The 25,255-nt window shown below is 42.9% G+C and overlaps 2 protein-coding genes across 3 annotated transcripts in view; one reads left to right on the plus strand and one right to left on the minus strand.

The window, feature by feature from the left end:
- The window catches only part of LOC115008888 (dysbindin-like), a 26,015-nt gene extending 8,415 nt beyond the window's left edge, over positions 1 to 17,600 (minus strand). Inside the window, exons 1-3 of the mRNA XM_029432762.1 lie at positions 17,564 to 17,600; positions 11,792 to 11,954; positions 11,664 to 11,710 (exon numbers count right to left, since the gene is read on the minus strand). Of these exons, the coding sequence (XP_029288622.1) occupies positions 11,664 to 11,710; positions 11,792 to 11,954; positions 17,564 to 17,600 (247 nt within the window). The remainder of the gene's footprint in view (positions 1 to 11,663; positions 11,711 to 11,791; positions 11,955 to 17,563) is intronic.
- Positions 17,601 to 19,056: 1,456 nt separating this feature from the next.
- On the plus strand, positions 19,057 to 24,669 carry LOC115008442 (uncharacterized). 2 transcript variants are annotated; one of them, XM_029432051.1, is made up of 3 exons: positions 19,057 to 19,295; positions 20,560 to 21,760; positions 22,551 to 24,669. In XM_029432051.1, exons 2-3 carry the CDS (start codon positions 20,696 to 20,698, stop codon positions 22,911 to 22,913), a joined length of 1,428 nt encoding a protein of 475 aa, XP_029287911.1. In that variant the 5' UTR covers positions 19,057 to 19,295; positions 20,560 to 20,695; the 3' UTR covers positions 22,914 to 24,669. The 2 variants fall into 2 exon arrangements, with proteins under 2 accessions (XP_029287911.1, XP_029287910.1); XM_029432050.1 differs by having other exon boundaries at positions 19,057 to 19,291.
- The last annotated feature ends 586 nt before the right edge of the window (positions 24,670 to 25,255 follow it).

Consider the following 25,255-nt stretch of genomic DNA (forward strand, 5'->3'; position numbering starts at 1 on the left):
GCTGAAGTCAGTCTACGGGAGTAAAAGGAACAGGGGTGCATCTTGCCATCCTCTGCTGCTCGTTGGGAAAGCACCGCTCCAACTCCTACATCCGAAGCATCCACCTCCACCACAAACTGCCGTCCAGCGTCAGGCATTTGGAGAATAGGGCCTGAGGTGAAACAAGCTTTGAGGGTCTTGAAGGCTTTGTCAGCGGCTGCTGTCCACTGAAACGGCTGTTTCACGCTGGTCAGCGCAGTGAGTGGTGCTGCCACTGTGCTGTAACCCCGGATGAATCTCCTATAAAAGTTGGCGAACCCCAGAAACTGCTGCAGTTTTTTACAGGTCTCTGGAACCGGCCACGACATCACAGCAGACACCTTTGCAGGATCCATTTGAACGCTGCCTTCGGTCACCACATAACCCAGGAATGAGACAGACTTGGAACTCGCACTTCTCTGCCTTCACAAAGAGAGAGTTCTCCAGCAACCGGCGTAGAACCAACTGGACATGGTGAGTGTGTTCTGTCTGAGTCTTTGAAAAGATCAAAATGTCGTCAAGGTAAACGAAAACAAACTTATTGAGCATGTCTCTGAGGATGTCGTTTACCGGCGCCTGGAACACTCCCGGGGCATTGGTCAGACCGAACGGTATGACGAGATATTCGTAGTGTCCTGTTGGAGGGTTGAACGCAGTCTTCCACTCGTCACCCTCTCTCATCCGCACCAGATGGTAGGCATTCCGCAGGTCTAGCTTGGTGAACACTGTGGCCCCTTGCAGCAGTTCAAAGGCAGAGGAGAGTAGGGGTAGAGGATAACGATTCTTGACTGTAATGTCGTTCAAGCCCCGGTAATCGATGCACGGACGGAGAGAGCCATCCTTTTTTCCGACAAAGAAGAATCCCGCTCCCGCGGGGGAAGATGGTGGACAGATTATGCCGGTGGCCAGTGAGTCGTTTATGTAGTCCTCCATGGCTTTTCTTTCTGGGGCTGACAGCGAGTAGAGACGGCCCTTCGGGGGTGTGGTGCCAGGCAGAAGGTCGATGGCGCAGTCATATGGTCTGTGTGGTGGCAGAGACGTGGCCTTGGACTTGTTGAACACCTCTCTCAAGTTGTGATAACAGGCAGGAACATTGGATATGTCGGGGGCGGTGCTGGAAGCTCCCCGGTCGATTGGCAAGATGGCTCCCTTTAAGCAGGTCCGATGGCAGCCCCTCCCCCACTCGCGTATTGTGCCTGTTTCCCAGTCAAGTTGGGGGTTATGAAGACGGAGCCACGGAAATCCAAGGATGAGTGGTTGGCCAGGTGAGGGTAGGAGGTGGAACTGGATGGACTCCTGGTGGTTTCCTGACAGCAGAATTGTCACAGGGGCCGTGATGTGAGTGATGTTGCCGAGACGGTGTCCATCCAGGGCTCGTGCAGGAATGGGTGGAGTGAGTTGTTGACGGTTCACGCCCAGTTGCCGCGCGAGCTCTGTGTCCATTATGTCTGTTTCGGCTCCGGAATCCACTAGGGCGGCCAGGGTGTGAGTTGTGTCGGAAAGTCGAAGGTGGAGCTGAAGCAGGGGTTTTCGGATGGGGGGAGACTGAAGATGTATTGAGCTCACCCGGATCTTCCCTACACCTGGTGAGCTGTGGCTTTTGACGGGCAGGTGGTGACACGATGACCCTCGCCACCGCAGTAGAGACAAAGGTTTGAGGCTAGACGGCGCCGTCGCTCCTCAGGGGTGAGGGAGACGCGACCAATCTCCATGGGCTCAGGTTGATTGAGTTGGCTTTGGGGCTTGACAGGCGGGGGGTGGAACGTGGAGGACTCCCCCCGAATGCGGATGGCTGGTTGACTCAGACGCCCTCTCTCTCTTCTGCGGGTCTGGATACGCCGATCAATGCGAACGGCAAGGGCAATGGCGTCATCAAGTGTCTTGGGCTGCTCATGAGAGACGAGCTCGTCTTTAATGTAGTCCGCCAGGCTGTGGAGGAAGGCATGCACCAGTGCCTCGGAGTCCCACGAGCTGCGACTTGCCAGGGTACGAAAGTCTATGGAGAAGTCTGCCACCGTCCGATTGCCCTGGCGGGTGGTCAGCAGTACTTGTGATGCTTCGGTTGTTGTTGAACCTAAGTCAAAGACCTTTAACATCTCCTCTTCGAAGGCACTGAAGGAGGCACAGGCTGGGGTCTGCCGGTCGAACTGTGCCGCTCCCCACAACCGAGCTCGGCCGGTGAGATGGGTAATGACGTAACCCACCCTGGCTCCCTCCGTCGAGAAGGTCCTGGGCTGTAATGCGAACTGCACTCGGCAGCTGGTCAGGAAGGCTCGGATCTGCTTCGGGTCACCGTCAAAGCGTTCCGGATGGCCAATCTTCGGTTCTGGAGGCAGTACTGCCGGAACTGCAGCATTGGACCCTGAAGCAGCTGGAGAAGACACAACAGCGGGATGGAGTAGGGCAGACGGTACTGGAACAGACGAAGCAGGAGTGGCCGCATTGGTGAGTAGCAGCAGGGCTTGGGCTAGTAGTTGTTGCTGCTGTTGGAGCTGTTGCTGCTGTTGTTGAATGTGTTGTTGCTGCTGATTAAATTGTTGTTGTTGGTGGCTGAGTTGGAGCAGGGAAGCGATATCGCCGGTCCGATTGATGTCTCCCTCAGTGCGTTCCAGTCGCTGTAGGGCAGACATCTCAGTCTCTACCTGCATGCTGGTCTGGGCGTGCGCTGGGTCCATGATGGTCAGATCGTTCTGTCAGGACAGACAGACGAGGACCCAGGAGCGCAATTTCGAGATCAAGGATTTATTGAAACACACACACAACAGGACCGAATGAGGCACGGCAGTAGTACAGTTCAGGGATATTCAAAACTCGTAGTCGTAAGGCGGAAGGCAAGTCAGGTTTACCGGGGCTGGAGATCAGAGTAGTAGTAACAGGTCCGGGATCACAGATCAGGAGTCAGAGTTGAAGGCAGGCAGGCAGGCAGGCAGGCAGACAGGCAGGCAGGCAGGCAGGCAGGGTTCCGATGCAGGCTTGCAGACGATCTGACAAGTGTGGACTGAAAAACAGGGCTTTCTATACAGGGCATGATGAGTGGTAACGAGGGTGGAGCAGAGACAGGTGGAGGTAATCAGACAGAGTAGAGAGAGCAGGGAGCAGAGTGGCACATAATTGAAAACAATTAGTGGTGTTACCAGGCAGGGAGAGGGCTCATGACACTCTTTTCATTTTTATCTCTGTCTGTCTATTGTTTCTCTCTCTTTTCTCTTTTCTCTGTCTTTGTTCTGTATTTTTTTTCCCTATGTCTCTCTCGCTCTCTGTCTCTCCTCCTTCCTTCCTCTGAGTGCTCAGGGACTAGAGAAATAAAAGGTCATAGATCAGGGTTCAGTACCAGTTGGGCATGTAGAATGACTGGAAAAGAAAGATAGAGACAGACAGAGCGAACCGGACGTGTAGATGTGCCGCTCTGCTGCTCTGCTCCCCACATAAAGACAAACCCAGAACTCCTGCTCAGGGGGCAGAGAGAGAAAGAGTCCATTCAGAGCCAGACAAAGGCTCAGATGTAAGGGAACAGGACTGGCCTGCACTCCTTAGAGATGATGTCATTTACAGGAAATCATTTGGGATATAGTGGAGAGCGAATAAACCTCAACGCAGCTTTTAATTAGTTTAATAGAGTTACATCCTTCAAAGTTACAACCATGACATGTTTGCTATATTGTCAAGTTGCTTGTAAGTGAAAACATTCTTGGCAACATTTTTTAGCTGGAATCAAATTACCATGAAAACTGTGTCATGAATTCTCTACTGACGAGGCTGCTGACGGAAAATATAATGAATCATCCCCACATGATAATACCAAGATTGTTCAATGCTCTGCTGTCTTCAGCTTTATATGTATTGACTATTCAAAGCAGAGTGCTAAGAATCAGGTCACTTTCTCTATCTTTTCAGTAGGAATGCACAGATACCAATATCGGATATCGGGCCAATACTGACTCAAATAACCGGATCAGGTATAAGTCACAATGGGGCCAATCTATTTAATTCAATATGTTTATTCTAGGGCTGTCAAGCGATTAAAAATGTATCTAATTAATTACAAGCTTTGTGATTAATTAATCGCGATTAATCGCATATAACAATATTTGCTGTCAGAGCTCCGTGCTCCGAGCAAAAGTCAAGGGCATCTAGGAGCGCGATTAATCTGCATTAGTATTTTTTACGCGTTATTTTTTCTGTGATTAATCAATCGAAATGAACGCGTTAATTCGACAGCCCTAGTTTATACATTATATACTTGAATTGTAATTCCTGTAAAGTTTTTGAAATGTTTTACCAAGTTGCTGGTGCACAAGTTATTATTTTGATATTGAATAAGAATTCAGTTAATGTATATCTATGTATGTATTTGTTACATTTTGTTTTACAAAGTTAGCAAAACAATGTTAAAGTCAGGCCTGATGTCGCCTATAATTATAATCACTTCCACACAGCAAGGCATACAGCTAATTAATCAAGTACTTGTATCGGATCAGTACTCGGCATCGGCCGATACCCAAAGCTCAGCTAAAAATGCTGGATCGATGCATCCCTACTTTTTAGTATCTGCATATCATGTGCCTCTTTCCACTGTCACATTTCCGAGGACAACCCTGAAATGCCGGTTAGAAGCACCAACACCAGCGGGGGCAACACATTGATCTGAAGGCTAAATGAAGGGAGAGGAGGGCTCGGTGTCGCCTACAGGCTGCCATTAGCCCATCACTGTGTTAAATTAAAATGTGAGCTCACTGGCAGAGCAGAGAAGGTCAGGGCAGAACGGAACAGAGAAAACTGCCTTTCCAGATGATCCGGTGGTTTTTACACTCGTTGGTTGAAGGAGCAGCACTGGCTCTAACCCCTCTGTAAACAGTAGTTAGAGAGAAACCCCCGATGGGAAACATCACTTCCTCCTCTGCCTTGATTATGGAGCAGTGTGCCAGACTCTCTATTCATCTGAGCCAAGGCTTTTTCTGAGAAGTGGTTTCCTTGTGCAAATGTATGAGGTCATCCCTGTTTAAATGGCTGTGGTGGTGCTACATACTACAGCCATCCCACCATTAGATTTAAATTGCAGACTGTTCCATGTTTAAATAAGAAGAAATTACTCAATTAATTCTTAAATATACAAATAAATACACAAATCTGCCAATACATAATTAAAATAATATATAAATAAATAGATACATGTTAAAATCAAACAACTGAATATTTTTTTTATGTGGTTGTATATTGAATAGCTGAGGCATGATCAGCTGCTGGCACTGAGCTAGCCGGCATCGCTAACTCCTAAACACTAGGGGAGACTTGAAACTCTGAGTTAACACTTGTTTGGGCTGAGGCCACTGCGAATAACCAGACTGCCCTCTCCACACTTTTTTGTCAGGGGAGAGAGATATTATTTCACATACAGTAGATGAGTTTTCAAGACAGAGAGAGAGACATAGCGTGCAAAAAAAGGGTTAGGGTGACTGTACACATATAAAGGCAGCAAGAAGTGTGAGGGAGGGAGGTTTAGGGAGGACAGGAGCACTTGCAAACAAATGGGAAAAACAAGGAGAATGACTTAAAAAAATCTAAAGTATGACGGGATAGAGGTTAGCCAAAAGTGAGTCAACACAAGGGAGTGGGTTTAGAGATGGAGAAGATAGATAGAAGGAATTCTGCACCGACTCATTAGCTAAAGAAGATGTCTTATTATTTTTAACTGAGAGTCTCTTCCGTACCTTTCAGCACAACATTGAACAGCATCAGCAGGCTGCTACCAGTCTACAGCTGGTCATTAGTGGATCAGTCTCTCTGCAGGGCTATTACAGTAATTAATGGTGGTCATGAAGAATGGTTGGCTAAAGGTAGAAGATTTATCCTGCTCTGACAGCAAGAGCAAAGAAATACATGTGCTAATTTATCACTCGCATTGAAAAGGTGATGTTGCATGCTTCGTTCTTCACGTCCCGTTTTACACTTTTCTATGTTCCAGTGATTTCAGTTCCACTACATTGCTTGCTTGTATGTTTTTTCTCCTTCCTCGGAACACATACTGCTTTTAAAGAAAGTGGAAGAGACAGGGGGCCACGCTTGTAAAATGGACAATAATATCTTTTGAGATTATGCACTTGTTCTGTCTCACACTTTTATTTTGGTTCCCAAAATCCCCTTTTTCTCAGGCACTTACTGCGCTCCAGTTGCAAGAACATTAAATTATTTATGGCAGCTGTCAATGTGTGTTTGTGTGTCTGTCTGGTCTGTATTTCAGCGAAAGCATGTGTGAGTTTTCATTTGCATATTGGATCTGGCTGTTTTTTTCACTGGGACAAAGCAGTGTCCGGTCCCATCGACCCAGTCCGTCAGTACAACAATGACATCAGTGTTAACCCTCTCCTTCCTTCCCTCCTGCCAATTACAACCAGACCGACAAAAGGACTGTTTGTAGGTCAGTGTCCTGCCCCTATGCCCTCCATTAGCCCACAAACAGACATGAGTTCTGATCGGTGTAACCAGCTAACAAAGTACTTTTTCTACATTTACAATTCCTCTTATTCAGAATCAATGAACAGTAAATACGATTATTAAGAGTCTTTCAAGAAATTTCAACAAGCTGATAACGGTCATAGCTCTGGAGGCGCAAGATCATCAATGCAAAAAAAAGAAAGAAAAGGTCATTAGAAAAACTCTCTGCCTGGAGGGTTAATTATAAACCAGGTTATGTATGATATAACTACCGTTATGCAATTATTGGAAATAATATATATATATATATATATATATATATATATATATATATATATATACACACACTTAAATGTATTGAAACGCACCTAACACTAAAGCAGGGGTATTCAACTAAAATTCTAAGAGGTCCAGTTAGAGAAAATTTCTGCGAGCAAAGGTCCGGAGCATCATAATGTCTAACTTGCGTTATGAATTAGTGTGAGATATATTGAAGCAGCATAGTAGCTGTATCAACGTCTGTACGTCATCAACAACTGACTGTCAAATCTAATAAAGAAAGTACCATTTAAAAACATTTAGACAATATTTATTGTCACTTAACATTGAACTATACAGATATATATATAATACTGTAGATATGTTTGTGTTCTTCTCGGGCTGCATTTAAAAATAAAATTGAGAAAATAAATAAAATAACTTTTGAAAGATGTGCATCTTAAAATAAAGTGCTTAATCTTAGAACAATAAAATAAAGTGTAGCAGCAGCTTGAGTTTCCCTTTTTCTTTAACTGTTTCACATCTTGATTTAACTCTCAACCAATGTTAGAATAAATCAGTCTCAACACTCAACAATTGAACAGTTTAACCCAGGCTAGCACATCCTGGGTTAAACTGTTCTCTCTGGCTGATGATGCTCACAGGTGGCCTATTTGCCTTATTTTGTCACAAATCAAAATCATATTGGGCTCTGAGTGCTTATTTTCTGTGCCCTCAGTTCAGACTTGAGTGGGTATGTTTGGTCAAAAACGTTGTGCTTTGCCTCATAGTGGCGTTTCACATCACCACTTCTAATGAGCACCACGGTCTATTTTTCTCTCCCTGTCTGCCGCTCACTCGTCTCTTCGTCTGTGTTTCTCTCCCTTTCTCCGTCTTCTCTCTCTGTATCGCTAACTCGTCTTTCCGTCTGTCACGCGCCTCTCATCTGTCTGTATTCAGAGTCGCAATGTTTCCCGTCTGGAATGGACAGATTTGATTGGCTGCGTAGCATCACATGGGATGGCTTAACTCGCATGTAATTGGTCTGTGAGTTTCCTGAAAACGCTATACCAGTACCGTAAAAACGAAAAATGCTGCGCCGGTTAAAATAGAAGCGCCCCGTCAAAATTGAAAATCCCTCAATAATTTATTGATTATAGGTCCGGGTCCGGATAGGTCGGCGTCTGGGTCCGTACTCGGACCGCGGTCCGCCTGTTAGTGACCCCTGCACTAAAGTAACCAGGCCTAAAAATGAATAAAATTGTGTTAATGGGTGCAAATAGTGCATTTGGAGTGGTTGTCAACAGACAAATTACACTGAAAGTGTTAATTAAATCTGTAATCAAACTTGAAACATTAAATCATGAGTGAAGGTTAATGGAGTATATCCTTCGGGTTGGGGCTCTTGCTGTCTAAGAGAAAGAGCTAAAGAGGGAAGCGGGTCTTTCCCCATTAAATCCTCACATGCTGACTTTCATTGCAATCACTTCAACATTCAAGAGGCTCCCTTTTCTTCTCTGGACCAGCTGCCTCTCCCTCTTGGGGGAGGTTTAAAACTATTTTCACTTCAGCTGCGAGGACTCTAGGAATGTTTGCTTAAACTAAACACAGCATCTCAGACATCGCTGCTGTTTGTTGAAGCTGAGGAGAAGGATCCTGCAGATGCTGCTGGCTATACAATACTTTCCACTATTTTATCAGGATTTTCATTGTGTTTTTACATTATTGGCTAATTAGACCACTAATAGACTCATAGACTCATAGACTGAAGCATATGAGAAGTGGACGTAGCCACTGTGACATCACCCATTGGTTTGAGGACTACAGTTTTGAAGCCTCAAGTTTGGCATTTTGACCATCGCCATCTTTTTTTGGGAGCCAAAAGTGACCATCTTTGGACGAGATGGTGGAGCTGGACAGGAGTGAGGCCCGCTAAGTTACCAGCTCACACTAGCACTATTTAACTTCATTAGCAAGGTGCATCCATAATTCACGTTAACTGTGAGAGAAAAACATGCTTAAAACAAAACGTACCTACCGGAAAGATTAACAGCCAACTCCTCTGAGTGTCTTTTAGTACAACCATCGCTGAACAACGCCGTGGTAGCTACAGTCAGTTACATGGCAACGCCCTAAAGCATACCAGCTTTATTGTCTACTTACTCTAAATGGGCCCATAGTTTACAAAAAGAGCATTATGATGTCTTGTGGAAGGCTTGAAACTAGTGATTGAGAGCAAACACTCATTAGGAAATTGTCATAATTGTAGTAGTGTCATTTCACAACTTAAAAAAACCCCAAAAAACAATTCTCATGGACCTCTATGCAATCGACTTCTGCTGGCCATTAGAAAGAATGAAAGTTCAAGGCATGTCAGACTTGTAGGTTGCCTCTTGATTAGTCTTAATTGATTGTTACAGTTTTAGCTTCCCACCTTTTTTTTGTGTTGATAATCAGAGGAATAATATGTTTCCTCCTCACAGCATTACTAGCACCTCAGTGAACAAACTCCAAATAGTTACGTGACGTGATAAATTGTGCTGTATTTCTCTGTAGGGTTCTGAACACTGAGTGCATGCCTGGGGGTGTTCGCTGTGTCTATACACAGAGGATTTAGCTGAGCAGTAAGTAGATGGGTTTGTTTGAGAACTAATGAGAGTAGCTGGTCTCTGTCCCCAGGGCTGCACAGCTTAGACTGTTGAATTGATGGGAACCTTATTCAGCCATCCACGCAGCGCTGTTTAGTGTAATCTCACACAAACACACACATGTAATTAAGTTAAAGTGCTGACATGCCACGAGGCATTGTTTATGCTATAATAGTCTGTGTATTTTCACCATGTGTGCTTTCTCACATTGGTAAGCAGTGATTCTTTTAGTATTCCTGTTCTTCTGAAAGAGCATAACCAACTTTTAACACTTTCTAATACAGCGACAGAATTGGAGAAAGTTTGCATTTTAATGGCGAATTGCTCTAAGACATCAGCCTGCCAATAGATCCCCCTAAATCCTACACACTGCTCCTTTAAATGTGCCATCATTGTTTTCAATGGCAGCTGTAGCCATGAACAGGTGCAAAACACCCACATGTTCATCTTCTTCAGCTTGTTTAATTTGGTCCCATTTGTATCCCCTCTAGCTCAGACATTAAAGGTTAACGTCACTATTTGTTAACCTAAACCATATTATCCTATGTTCTTGTGGGGCAATCACGCACTGCCAATGTACGTCCACTAAAATTGCTTGTTTTTGCCACTGACACACTCACATTGTAATCACAAGCGTCTGATAACATTATTGAAATAGAAATAAAAAGATTTTCTTTAACTTTCGCTTGACCGGTTTGTTTTTTTGTCCAACCAAGTAACTCTCAGGGAGAAGTCTCGTTCTGAAATCTCGCGTTGCATCCATATTGTTGAATTCAGCTAAATATTCAGACATGACATTGAAAATATTTTAGATATAAAAACAGGTTTCTTTACTCCAACACAATACACTCTTCCATGGTTGTATAAAGGGAATGAAAACTCTGAAATACTGGACCAAAATTGTTGTCCCTGTTAGGCACAAAAATATGGGAAAGTAGGGTCCAGGTTGAAAAATACAGAAGTTACCCTTTAAGCTCCAATGACTGGACAGCAGAGCAGCATTGCAAAGATACATATTGTGAGTATCCCCTTAGAGTGATCAATTAAAGATACAGACGGTACATGATATGGATCTTTACCCCTCTAATTTGCTCATTAAACATAATCTACTCCTCAGTCCTATGTGGGTCAAGTCCAATGGGACTGAGCTCAGAATACATGGAGAATAGAAACTTATCCACCCAATACTCTGCTGTCTGTAACATGCTCACAACAGCTGGCCAGCTCCTGCACTCCACAGCACAGCCATGTGCTGCTCTCTGGCACATTCCCACAACAATCAGAACGTGACAGAGCAGACAACAGACGCCGTGTGCAGAGCAACAGATGGGAGACGTCTTCCTTGGAGTTGAAGCCCCCTGATCCTTTTTAGCCTTGTGAAATCACAAACTGATCTCAATGGGACTAATTCAATTCTAGGTCTCTGTGTGTGTCAGTCCACTCTGATGAGCTCTGCATTAGAAATAAGAGATTTGGAGTTCTGCGGTGGCCCTAATCCAAGCCTGCCTCAGAGTGTGTGCACGTATGTATGTGTGTTTGGGAATGCATCCCTGTTCCTGTGCAAAGACAGTGTGACCTATTCCCTTGGTATTAGTGGACATTACTCAGGGCGATGATTCAACATTCCTGTCAGATTTTTGGCTGACGCAGCATTTGGACCATTCACTTCAGGCAACATCAACAGAACAGCTATTTAACAGGCTTCTATATTATATCTCACACACACACACACACACACACACACACACACACACACACACACACACACACACACACACACACACACACACACACACACACACACACACACACACACACACACACACACACAGTATGCCTCTTAGTAATGGAGCAGTGAATACATTTAGTTTCCATCATGAATAAAATAAAACTCCAACTCTGCTTACTTGACATTAGTTTGACACCATTTAATATAATATAGACACTAAATTTCATATTAAAAAGGATTTCTAAAACGTTGAAAGGTGATGCATGAATTAGAAATAAAAGGCTTTCATTGTAGTATATTTTTCTTTGCCTTGAAGAAGAAGAAGAAGAAGAAGAAGAAGAAGAAGAAGAAGAAGAAGAAGAAGAAGAAGAAGAAGAAGAAGAAGAAGAGCTCATTCTTTGTGTGTGCTGTACTTCTGACTATAATATTAAGAATAATTTTCTCCTCTCTAATGCCCTGCTCTACATCTAAAAATAAAAAAATGTGTTAATAGAGCAAACTTGTACATCTAAAAATATCCACCTGAACTAAAAGATGAGTTTCTGCAGAAAGGTTTATAAGTTTTTGAAATGACTCACAGGGCAGGCGCTTGTTGTGAAGGTTGGCTGACGAGGAGCTCATGTTTCTGGAGAGAGACGCAGAACACAATCAATCAGAGATGATCAGTGAGAGTCGAGCAGAGAGGCTGCCGATCATCTCCTCCCACCTCCTCTGCTCCAAGGTGACTGATGCTGGCTGCCAACGCTGCTGCTCCCCTTCCTTCGCTGCCTCGATCTGCCTCAGTGGACCCTGAGCCACTTGGATGAGGCGAGAACAAGTTTGTGTCTTTGTGGCCGACCAGCTGACCAATGACAGGGAGGAGGGAGGAGCTGAGCGAGGAAGGGATTAAAAGAGAGGGAAGGAGGGATTTTATGTAACGGAGTGGAAAGTACCAAGGAGAGACAGGCACATGCCTTTGTTATTTTTGTCTTTTTACACCCCCTCCCTCTCCGTCCCTTCCTCTCTGTCTCTTGTTCCTGGTCCCCTTTTTTTGCTGCAGATTTAAACGCTCTGTCTTCTGTGTCACCGTAAAGGTCAAAGGATGCCAACAAATGTTAGATTAACAAGCAACAAATGTTATTTCTCACAACTGTTTTAATATTAATGGAATAGCATTGATGCTCTTGAACAATTTAAAGTTTCATTTCATTTCATTTTTTCAGTACAGAATAATACATTGTGAATGAGTGATTACAGTAATATTACATTGTAGATTTGGATACAGTGTAGCTGTTGAAAAATAAATCTCAAAATATATTTTTTACGTTTAGAAATTAAGTATTGTAATATTTCTATTTTTTAATTGTTAGGTGTCTTTTTAGATGACTATCCCACAGGAAATATTTGAGGAAAGCTTTACTCAATTCACAGCTAAAAACATTGTTAATTAATCGATCATTTGACAGAATATAAATCTGCAACTACTTAGTTGACTTTTTATGGTTTAAGTAATTGTTTAAGGAATAATGCCAACCTTCTCTGGTTCCAGGTTGATCCACTGAGGATTTGCAGCCCTTTCTCTGTTTTATATTAATATAATTAATATAACTTTGGGTTTTGAACTGTCGATTGAATAAAGCAAGACATTTACACATATCACCTTAGGTTTTGGGATTTTTTCTTGTAGATCACACATTGATTGATTAATTAAAAAAATAATATTAGCAGATGAATCATTAGTTGGAACCCAATTTCACATTTATCATTGCTGTTATGGCTGTAATGATTTATTTGTGTTTTTCCAAACAGCATTGAAACTGATATGTATTGTCTTAATTAGTCTTTTCTCCTGATCATTGGCTTGAACAACCTAAGGTTTGGGTGCTCTGTTGACCGTGTACCGAAACATCCCGAGACCGAGAACAGCCACGTTCCTCTGTTACATGTCCTTCCCATCTACCTCTAACCGCATTTCCTCCCATTGACTCTCTAATAAATCTAAAAACATACTAAAAACAACTAGAAAACTTTCCTAAAAGTCCTCATATTTTCACATCTCTCCAAACATAATTTCCAAATGGTGAGAAGAGGTAGATTACTAACATGGGAACGTCAGCCCACAGTGTAACATGTGTCTGTGTCCTAGACACCATCTAGTGGACAACACATGACATTTCCTTTTCCTGATTACACAATGTTTGCATGCAGAGGATTCACAGAGCATCATTACATCATTGCCTTTAACCAAAACACTGCATCAGCATTTGAGAGGCTTTTAAAGTAAAGTCATTGCAACAATCTGTGTGAGAGAATCAGCACAAAGTGAGTTAACCTGTCAATTATCCACTGTTTGAGCAACAGAACATTTATATTTATTTATTTTCTTTAGAATAATTTACTTCGGGGGGGGGTTTCTTTATTTATGAAATACTTACATAAATCTTACATCTTCACATATGGCAACCGATGGATTGTGAACTCAGCACATTTACACTATTACTGTACTTAAGTACACATTTGAGGTATTTGTACTGTACCAAAGCTGCATGGAGAAGGGAAGAAGTCTGAAGAGGTCAAAAATTCCAGCAACTCTTGCAGTGTATCAAACAACAGACAAACTTTGATGTAAGACCGACGCGTTTCAGTTTGTGGCCCCCATCAGGGTAATCATGGTGACCATCTACAGCAGTAAAATGCAACATACACATTAATGCAGCAGCAACATTCATCCAAATTCATTGGTCCCGCTCAAAAAGAGGGACCAAAGACCAAACTCGCCGCCACAGCAACAACAGCAGTGTGATGCAGCAACATTACAAGAGCCCCAGTGAGTTTAAAGGGCCTACGAAATGATAAACATGAATTTCTACTGATGATAGTAAATGCTATTTGTGGTGTAAAATGATGTGTTATTTATGACACAATGATCACAGTATTTAATAAATCATGATTTAGTATGTCGACCACCGATGTTTACATCGCCGCTACCGGAAACACCTGGCGCCGTGTTCTGACGTCACAAGTAGAACACAGTCCACCAGTTGAATACACAGGCAGCACGGCAGACGTGGCGATGTCGGACTCTGGCTCGGATATTTCGACAGAATCGAGTGACAGTGAGTCATCAATAGACTCGTTGCACCTTCAAGAAGAGGAGTTTATTGAAGAGGATGCCGGTGTCGTGGATTTAGATCATGCGGGCGAGTTTAACGTGGTGGAAACAGAGCAGCGCGAGACACAGTATTCAAGATGGAGACACAGACGGGAGCGAACATGCGGATGATGGTGACGGTGATCCTGGATTTGGCGGAGATCCTGTGCGACAACAGAACACAGACAGGTATATACATTTGACTATAGTTCATAGAACTTCCCAATAAATAGTGAATACGTCATAATAAAACGTAACATTATCCTCGATCGTAAATAGATCACAAGCTATCCTATATCGAGTCGATAGCTGGGTTTCCTTGAATTGTTATGAACCCAACTAGTTGTCCGCAAATTGCTCGATCGCTAAATATTCAATTATTTCTCTACTTGGACACATCGACGTCTGTAAAGCTTAATTACTTGATTCTTTCTCGAAGTTTGAAGTTCTATCGTTGTGTCTGATGTCAAACGTCATATATTACGAGGCTGTATATAAAGCATTAGCTATTAGCTAACAAACAGACCAGAGGACAGCGCTGGTTTATAAAGTATAGTCTGTATACTGAGGTGAGACGGTCTATATATATATATATATATATATATATATATATATATAGACAGTCACTATAGTCTATAGTAGCCGGAACACTTACCAGATGTTCATGGAAGTTACGATGTCGCAACTTTACGAGACTTACGTGAAACGGGTAAAGAGTTGCTACTAGATAGATCCGACCTCCGTACCATAACAGGCTTATGAGCTGCTTACGAGCCTGTTGTCAAACACAGGCATATATGTATGAAATTAAGATGACGTTAAAATTGGCCTTTTTTCTGGATATTGCATATTGTGTACATGTCCTTACCACTCTTCTCTTGTACATTTAGGTGTACATGTGAAAACTGTACAATTATGGAAGTAATTGAAGAGCTGCTGCCAAGAAAAGGATATCATGGAGGAATTTAATGAATATGAGGGACATGGTGCAAACATAACCTGCATAACAGATCACCCAGGATTCAAATCAAAGTGTCTGGATGTTTGGTTGCAGACAGCCTACCAAAGGTATTCAAAGAGGGACAGACAACAAGCAGGTGATCAGCCACGTAATGAGTAAGTTACTTGTGTAATGTGTAGAGCTCAGAAACTTTGATGTATTTATGGAGAGTCTAATGGTCACTCTGGCACAGTTACAGAATACATAGATAAATAAGCAAACAAGGTTGAAGTGATTACCATTGACATGTATTATCTTGTATTTTACAGAATGTATCACTATGTGACATACCGCCAGCTGGTGAAATTTGGTTGTTTGTTTGTTCCATCTGACAACTACACGTCATTCAAGTATCAGCACTTTATTAGAGTCAATAACAAAACACAATGTCAGTTCAGTGATTGAATCTGCTTCTATACAGCACAACAGCATCCCTCTTGTTTGGTTCTTCCACCGACTGCTGAGTGGAGCTGGGACTTCCAATGATATAAGTCTGGGACTTATATATATATATATATATATATATATATATATATATATATATATATTATACTATGTTACACTATATTATATATATATCATATATAATATATATATATATATATTATATATTATATATATATATATATATATATATTATGATGAACCAACTTGGATTGGAACTTGCAGTCCAACTGACCTGACACATGGTCGCGCCTGCATGGACTTGTGATGTGTCCGTGGAGGGGGATCCGTCTGCACAGCAATTTCTTTTTGACATGTCTGAAATGTACAAAACACAACTTTACTAATAAATCTTTCAAACCAGCTTGAAATTGTATTGCATGTTTATACATGTCTGCATAAAGAAAATATCTAATAACATTCATAATAAAAGATGTGGTTGAATTGATTGAGAGAGCAATGATATCAAATTAAACAATTAAATATATGAATTATGTACATGCATGTGGTGATTGTATGTTTAACACATCATGTGCAAGTCTACTGGTACTACAACTGTAATGTACAGATGACGTACAGTCTGTATACTTACTGGTGTACACACGGCTTCCTCCCCAGTGTGGATGTCCAATAGATGGTCGCTGATCATACAGGTATCCTCAGTTCTTTTCAGTGGCTTCATTCACCAATGTTTCAATACCTCTGTAATAATAGGGTGATCGTTAAAAGTTAAATAGACTCACACTTTTACTTAAACTACAGAATAAAATGGGGAAGCCTGTTATAAACATTGAATCTATACTTAATTAAGCTAATGAAGTGTAATTAGCTAAATGTATTAATACTACAAACAATAACACAGATATTGGCTAGGGCCTGGTGTAAACTCGTTACATATACATACGATTATGGCTTTATGCTTGAAACAATAAATAAAGTAAACAAGTAGCACGGCTTACCTTCGCTCTCCCTTTTGGCGAATGCATTTCGTCGTCTCTTTGGTGGAGGACTCTGCACCGGCGGACGTGTTTGAATCGGCGTGCTGGCTTGTGCTGGCTGGGGTCTCGCCAGTATTGTAATTTGTTTTATATATAGTTTGTTCAAAACATGATCTCTCAAAGTGCTGCCCACAAATCATCGGTTTCATCAACGCACTTCTCTTGTCCATAAACGCAACATTTTATCATCTTTTGGCCACAAAAAGCTAGATTTGGATTTGGCTGTATTCTACTTGTGACGTCATCGTCCGAACATTGCCGAAGTGGATGCTCTCGGCGCATCGATCGATTGTTGTTAGCGGAAGTCATTTTTATGCTGTTATGATCGTGATTTATTACAAATACATCAATATTAAAAATATATATATGACACATTTCACAATAGATATGCATATGATATATGATAGAGTATCATATACCAAGCCCAATAACACTGACGAAATATCATTTCATAGGCCCTTTAAGACGAAGCACACAGCTTGTTCACACCTAAATACTTTTACTCAAGTATAGGTTTAAATGCAGGACTTTTACTTGTAGTGGAGTATTTTCACAGTGTGGTATTAATACTGAAGGTGGTGTGCATATGCACGGAAACTTTCACTCCTGAAACTTACACTTTGCCGTCTGTGTTCAGCAACTGAGATTTACATCCAGACAGAATCTTTTTTACCGGGGAAACAACTTTCCCATGTCTGGATAGTTCTCTGCTGAGAAACTCATCAGTTATGAACGGAGGGACATTTGATATTACAACTTTGGTTGCGGGCAGAGTGAGTGGCAGCACCTGCACAAACACTCCGCTCACCGTAATACCTGTCTCAATGACGCGGTGCACCCTCTCCACCTGGTCCAGGTGCCAGAGACTTCACACTGCCATGTCCGACCTTGTCTCCCACAGCTAACCCGACCTCGTGAACTTGGTGTAGTCTCCATTTGCCATGACGTCAGACGCTGGCCGGCAGAATACCGGCAGGAGAAAAACACCCAAAAGCACCCCGACTATCCACCAAAACGCACCAAAAAGTAAACTAAATCAAACTGTCACCAATGAACTAAGTTAAATCAAACCCATTAATAAATAAATAAACAAAAAGAAAGTATCGAAATAGCACCCGCTCAGCGTCTCACTCACACAACCAAACTCCCAGCATGCAGAGAGAGCAAGAGAGAGAGAGAGAGAGAGAGAGAGAGAGCGAAAGCGAGAGAGAGAGAGAAAGAGAGAGAGAGAGAGAGAGAGAGAGAGAGAGAGAGAGAGAGAGAGCGAAGCGAGAGAGAGAGAGAGAGCGAGAGAGAGAGAGAGAGAGAGAGAGAGAGAGAGAGAGAGAGGAAGCATGATGTGACTCAAAGTGAGAAATCCTCTCCACCTCAAAGTAGATTGTGTGTGGGCTTTCTCATGACTGGGGGTTCACCTGCTGAGGCCCTGCAAAATCAATAGCTGAGAACTGGGCTGCTGAGCTTCTGAGGCAGCCCTCTCAAAAACAAGAGAGAAGCCTTTGTCTTGTCTTTTGAAAATGATGGCAAGAAGATGAAAAGGGCAGGCAAGAAAGAAAGTTATAGAAAGCTTGCAGGCGAGCAGGGCAAGGGTGAGGGTGAGGGGGGTTATGTTTATGTTTATGTTGTCTGCACACCCATGAAAGGCCCTCTTTTTTCTTCAGAACGTTGACATTACTGCTTAATGTTGATCTTCAAAGATTTTGCTCAAAAGCAATTACTTGCCATTTCAAAGCATTCACACAGTTTGCCGTCACGGTCGTTCAGGGTGAAACGTCATTAATCTTCCCACTGAGGTGAGACAAAAACATCAGGATGCAGATATGATAGCAAGATTTGTGTTTTGCAATCTCCCCTTTTTCTCTTGTGTCCACGCTATAGTCTAAAAGCAACGCTTTCCCGCCCTCACTACACCAGGCAAAGCGCCAAAACCATCAGCTGAGGAGTTGCACAGCAGTCTCATTTCTAATTATACACCCAACAACAGAGAGCTAATGGAGCGAAGGAGAGAGACTGTGTGGAATATGGAGAGAGAGGAAGAGAGGAGTGTGATTACAAATGGAGAGTGCTACTCAGCAGCAAACAAGGGGTGGACAAGTTCAGAGATTGAGAGAGAGAGAGAGAGAGAGAGAGAGAGAGAGAGAGAGAGAGAGACAGAGAGAGACAGAGAGAGACAGAGAGAGAGAGACAGAGACAGAGAGAGACAGAGACAGAGAGAGACAGAGAGAGACAGAGAGAGAGAGAGACATCAAATCTGTCTGAGAAAGGTTAACAGGACTGACTGACTGACTGTAGAAGAGTGGGAGTGTAAAATGTAGAAAGCGAGTAGGAGGGAAGAGAGAGAGAGAGAGAGAGAGAGCGAGAGAGAGAGAGAAAGAGAGAGAGAGAGAGAGAGAGAAGGAGAAGAGAAAGGGAGGAGAGTGTGTCTGTCTGACAGTCTGTTGAGCTTGTCTGGATGCTTCTGATCATTCTGTTTTGCCTCTTTCACCTGCAGCCCGGGAGAACACAAGCCAAGTGTGTGTATGTGTGTGTGTGTGTGTGTGTGTGTGCGTGTGTGTGCGTGTGTGTGTGGAGCGTCAGTGGACATGGATTTGTGAAGATGGGTCGCACAGAGGGACAGATGAACAGATGGAGGAACGTGTAAGTAAGTCTCTGGAAACCAGTTTTATCTTGATTTATGTTGCATGCTCCTGCCTTTAAGTCCTCCAGCAGAGCCAGCTGTGATACATACATTAGTTTCACTCTGAATGCATGTTTTAATGAACTCTTTGCGGATTCAACAACAAAGGTTATATTTAGTTGTGTTGCTCCATACATAGAAACATAAACCTGACTAAGTCACTCTATGCAAATGATCCCCTCATCAGTGCAGATTATCATTATCACGATGGCACCAAACACACTAAACACTGCTGTGTATGCAATACATTTCCATAAATTAGAACTGATCACCTCATACGGTTTTTCAGCCTGGATAACACGACAGTGCCGGGCCTGTTTGGGCCGTAATCTGATCACACCTGTGTGCCGGTCACTGTGAGTAAGCAGCCCACACCTCAAAGCTTTTTTGAATGAATTTACATTTTCACTGCAGGCATTTAGCTGACTATCTATGTATGTGTCATGGTATAACGCTCGCACAGGAATGTCAGTGTGAGTGTCTGATCCCACACACATAATAAAGAAGCAGCTCATATCAGAGACGTGCCTGTAGGGCAGAGTGAAAGAGGTCCATTGAGCGGCGGTGCTCGGCTGTGTAATACAGGGCATTGAGATGAGCTTTGCATCGACAGGCTGGAAGAGTCCCGCGTTGCTCTGTAGTTTGTGTAAATAATGTCTTTGTGAGAAACTGTTGTGTGTGTGTCTGCCACAAGGTGCTTATATTTAGCCCCCCTTCAGTGAGCTGTTTGAGGTGTGGAGATCACTTCAGCACCATGAGAAAGATGCACGGTTCAACACGTCTTCTCAGTCACTGAATACACACACTTACCATGAAAACATGATTAAAGAATAATATTAACTTTGTGATAAAATATTCTAACTTTAAACCAAGCTTTTGCTTTGCATTGTTCTCACTAAGCTCATTCCTCCGCAACCACACTGTAACCATAGTAACTTTTCTTTTCAAAAGAGGTGTTAAATGTCCATCAAACTAAGCCCTTTCAGGACAGCTGTTGGTGGTTGGAAAGCCTTCATTGGAAGCTGATGAGGAAGTTACTGCTGTTGTGTCAAGTCAAGGGGATAGTTGCAGGCAAAGATCTCACCAGTTGGTCCATTTAGTCATTTATCAAGAAATGTTTCAAAGAACAGAGAGAGAGTCTGATTAGAGGATCACATTGTGTCCAGCGTGACGCTTTGTTTGCGAGGATATTAAGTGCAACAATATTTGTTTTTCTTCTTCTTTTCAGAATCGTGACGACCTTGGACCTAACTATCCGCAGCGCTTGCCAAGAGACTGGAGTCTGTGCCACGTGACCACAACACCTCCTCAGCTTCTGCAGGAGGGCATGCAGTGCCAGTGTGAGTGACAGGCAGTGTGAGCCAATGAGCTTCTCACCGAATCCAGCTCTAGTCCCGGACAGGGACAGACTCCCGCTCAAAAAGAGGGACCAAAGGCCAAACTCGCCGCCACAGCAGCAACAGCAGCAACTGCAGCAACAGCAGTGTGATGCAGCAACATTCAAGGCGCCCTACCCTTACAAGAGCCCCAGTGAGTTTAAGACGAAGCACACAGGCCCTTTCCAGCCCGTACCGAGACGGGTTCCTGCGCTGTACCAGCCCTGGATGCCGACTCACTCATCCACCAGGTCCAAACCTCACACCCTCTCTGCATTCAGGGATCATCATGGCTGGGCAGAGTGGAGAGAGTTCAACCCCCTGCATCCTGGATGGGCCTTTTCCAACCACTATCAGCATCACTTGTCTGGCACACCTGCACTCCACCTGGGACATCCACACACCCCCTCCAGATTCAGCCCAGTCTCCCTGGTCACAGAGGGTCTCCAAAGGGTGGCTGGAGGGTACAGCTTGGAGCAGCTCAAGACATTAAGGGACAAGAGTTTAAACACAGAGAAGCAGAGCAATGGGAGGAATAGAGGGCCATATGTGAGGAGAAGAGACAGAAAAGTTGAGCATTTTCCCAGGGTTGAAAAAGCAAGTCCTCCATCATTGAGTCTACCTCACTTTCCACACGACGACCGTGCACTGCAATACGATGTGTCGCACAATTCAGCAAAGGTTGTCAAACATCCCGCTTCTGGACATTCCTTTATAAGAGTTTCACCTGACAATAACTCAAGCAACCCCTCCATGAAGGATGCATCAAGATCTTCTGCTCTCCCCTCCTCTGAGCAGGCGTCCTCCTCCTCTTCTTCCTCTCCTAACAATTTCCCCTGGCTGCTTCCTCACTTTGTGGCCGGTTCTCTGATCGAGCTCAGAGATGGGCGGCTGAGGAGGGTGGAGCACCTGCAGACGGAGGACTTCCTGCTGGGAGCGCTGGCCTGTCCGGACTTGCGCTTGAGCTGCTGCACGGTGCAAAACATCTCCCCTTCAGCCTCCTCCACCTCCATCTCACGCCTCCTCATCCTGCTTCACGACCAGCAGTCCCAGGTGAAGGGAAATCCCTTTGTAGTATTCACCATTCACAACAGACCATTCACACGTAGCATCTTACATCGTATATCCACCACATGTTGCACATGGGAGATGATGTACAATATTGATATTTAAATAGAAATGGAGGGTTTGAATGGTCTATCCTGCCGTCATCCCTCAGTTTTCACTGGGTTTGTTTAATTTTTCTACAAACAAAAAACTTGTATCATAAGACATAATTACGTCATAATATTACCAAAAAAGCTTTAGCTATTGACATTTAATCATCAGGACCTTAAAGGGACAGTTCACCCCAAAATTTTAAAAACTTATGTTTCCTCTTACATGTAGTGCTATTTCTCAATCGTGATTGTTTTGGTGTGAGTGTTAGAGATATCGGCCTTCTCTTCAATATAATGGGACTGGAGGGCACTCAACAGGAATGTTTCCTTCCAAAAGTCATGACCCGGTTACTTCAAGACCACCTACTTATGGACGAGAGGCTCGTACCTGTTGGCGGATGTAGTTTAGTAGAAAGAAAATAATGCCTACTTAAACTGCTCCCAAGAAGGTCTGAAGATTATCTTGAGTAACCGGGTCAGGATTCCTGGAAAGAGACATTCCTGTTGAGTTTCTCAAATGTTTTTTGTGGCGCTCAAATAGCTCATGATGGAATCTAATGAATGTCTCAGATAAGTACATACAAAAGTCACCAAACTGGAACAGTAGCACCCCCTAGTGAACAAGGATGTAAGCTGCATTTCTGTGTCTAATCTTCCTGTACATATGTAACATGCTCCTCCAGGAATTGGTGGAAGTCTACGCAGAGTACCCGTTCTTTGTGCGTGGGAGGGGCTGGTCCTCCTGCAGCCCTCAGAGGACGGCCCGTCTCTGTGGCCTACATTGCCGCCAGCTCAGTGTGGGGGACATCTGCCTGGCTCTCACCCCTATCTCATTCCCCCTGCCTCCACCATCAGCCACCACGGAGCCAAAAACTTCACCCAGTAAGTCAGAGGGAGGGTGTGAGTCCCTAATGGCACCACAACAACCCCGGGTTCCCCTGGGGCCAGAGCGGCTCGCAGGGGGACAGAAGAAGGAGGCAGAGACGGTCCGCAGGAGACACTTTTCGGCCCCTGAGCTGAGTGGTCCAAGGACTAACTGCATGTAGTGAGGAGGGTTGCTGTTTTAGGGACAGGAAGTATGTCGATCTCTTTCAAACTTTGCTTTATTCAGCCTATATTTACTGTCTTTCTACCTCCTGAATCATATTTCTGTGTTTGACTGTCGGTTTTAAATTGTATCTAAGGAGTAAAAGCTAAACAGGCAGAATAAGATGAGCTCTCAGGATTCCTCCAGAAGTAAACTGATATTTGCATAATTGTTAAGGTAAGTTAGGGATCAAACAGTGACTATGTGAGTTGAGTTAAACATTACACTTTCTCTGAGCCTGATCAAAGTATTTGAGAACACAGAATTTGGATCTTGCTCATGTGAAAGTGGAGAACCAAAGTGTTCATCTCTGTTGCCACAGGGAGTTACTCCAGCGAGAGGGAATTTGAGAAAGATCTTGCAGGCTCAAAGAATATTTTTGAGTTTTATTATTCAAGCAGTTCTGATAAAATCAGCCCACGTTCCTTGAAAAGCACAGAAAAATACTCCCTCAGGTCCTTCACTGCTGATCATTTCGTTTAAAGATATAACTCTTCTGCTTATGTAAGACTTCTCTATAATCATTAATAATAAAAAGGTTAATAGTAAATAGGGAATTTTCACATTGACAATCAACACCACTTTTGATTACATCTGTAGGATTAAGTTTTACGCTTCTACCTCTATTTTCTATTGAACATATATACATATATATGTATATATATATATATAATCTCTGTTTTAATGGTGTGGGCTGTGTTGTAATATGCTACGTTGGAAGCTCTCAGCTTTTCGATGAATGTCAGTGTGAATGCCTAATTTTGCCGGGTTGCTCCAGTATATTATAGCTGCTTTGCTTTTGTACTGACGCTCCTGTTTTGAATGTCTGTGCCGTTGTTAAGTGAAGACGCTTGTGCCATTCAAAGTACTTTAAAAAGCACAATCTGGGATTGGTGTACGGTACAACGGTGAATTAGGTCTCAAAGATCTGAGCAAAAAATAAAATAATTTTGTTGTACATTTCTTAAATATACGAGAAAAAAACTTGGATATTGGCGAAGATTAAAGTGGTACATTTACAAGAAAAGAAATCACAAATTTCAAAAGAAAAAGAAAGAAAACTTGAATATTCTGAGATTAAGAAGTCATACATTTGTGAGAATAAACTCCAGAATTCTCTAAGATTAAAATCACAAATTCCCGGTAAAAAAAAGGAACCACATCTCTTCACTTCTCAAATTGGATCAGCCTCTTCACACCAGAGACGCAGCCACCTGCCGTATATTATCCCTGCAGTGGATGACCTCATGAAATTATGCAATAAATAAATGCTTGTGATTTTATTGTCTGTGAGTTTTGGTCTCGTAAATGTCTGACTTTAGAATCTAAGAGATTATTCAACGTTTTCTTCTCATAAATTTGTGTTTTTTTCTCGAAAAGTGGCCTTTAATCTCAGAGAATATCCAAGTTATCTCCTGTAAATGTACGACTCTAATCTCAGAAATTCAGATTTTTCTGCATATTACCCCCTTGTAAAATGTAATGTTTAACCTACCGGCCCTAACACGCCGTCAAGTACAAAGCCATTTATCAGCACTGCAATGTGCTTTCCTCCTGACATAGCACACAAATGTAAAAAGACTAAAACATTTTAAATGCAGTCCATTTGGACAAAACTATGTGACAGTTAGGGCAGACACAATGCTGTAACACAGATTGGGTCTTTACCTTGTGAAACTATTTTTTCTCATTGTTAAATAAATATTTTTAAAGCTTTCTGCATATTTCTTCACATAAATCTCCAAAACCCATGAATCATTCACAAAGCGTCATTTACAAGCCAAAAGCACGTTGAATGCCACTGTAAGGAACATTATTGTAGTAAAAGCACACACCTGCTTCTTGTTTCCATTTATTCAACTACTTTAATCTGACAAAATTAAATTACAGCTTCCCTTTGCCCACCTGAAACTCTTGTCCAACACCAGAAGGCAGCTGCAGTCGGGGCTATGCTGCACGCCCTGATGTCCGTCTCATGAAGATGAATCGCTGACATCTTACGTATTGCATGCCCGGTGATATATGTCCGCACCAGGAAACTAGATCCAACAGGGAGGCCTTTCAGTCCAACACTGTTATTAACAGTCTCGGCTGCCATTCCTCTCTGAGTTCCTCTACAAGAGCAGCACACACGCGAGCTGCCAGATGTCTTGCACCTGACCTGGTCCAAATGGCCCGCTGAACAATCAGTTCAGCGCCAGTGAAGTTTTCTTTCTTTCTCATTAGACATAAATTCATCCAGCTGTTCCAAAAGAAAAGGTGCAGTGGTTCAACATGAAGATGGAGATTTAAAGTTTTACA

Source organism: Cottoperca gobio, chromosome 5, assembly GCF_900634415.1.
Source record: "Cottoperca gobio chromosome 5, fCotGob3.1, whole genome shotgun sequence".
NCBI classification, from domain to species: Eukaryota; Metazoa; Chordata; class Actinopteri; order Perciformes; family Bovichtidae; genus Cottoperca; species Cottoperca gobio.

Bases quoted from the DNA above. Each gene is read 5' to 3' on its own strand.
- LOC115008442 (XM_029432051.1), top strand. From the start codon at position 20,696: ATGAGCTTCTCACCGAATCCAGCTCTAGTCCCGGACAGGGACAGACTC. The intron at 21,761-22,550 runs GTGAAGGGAAAT...ATGCTCCTCCAG, and splicing joins TTCACGACCAGCAGTCCCAG to GAATTGGTGGAAGTCTACGC.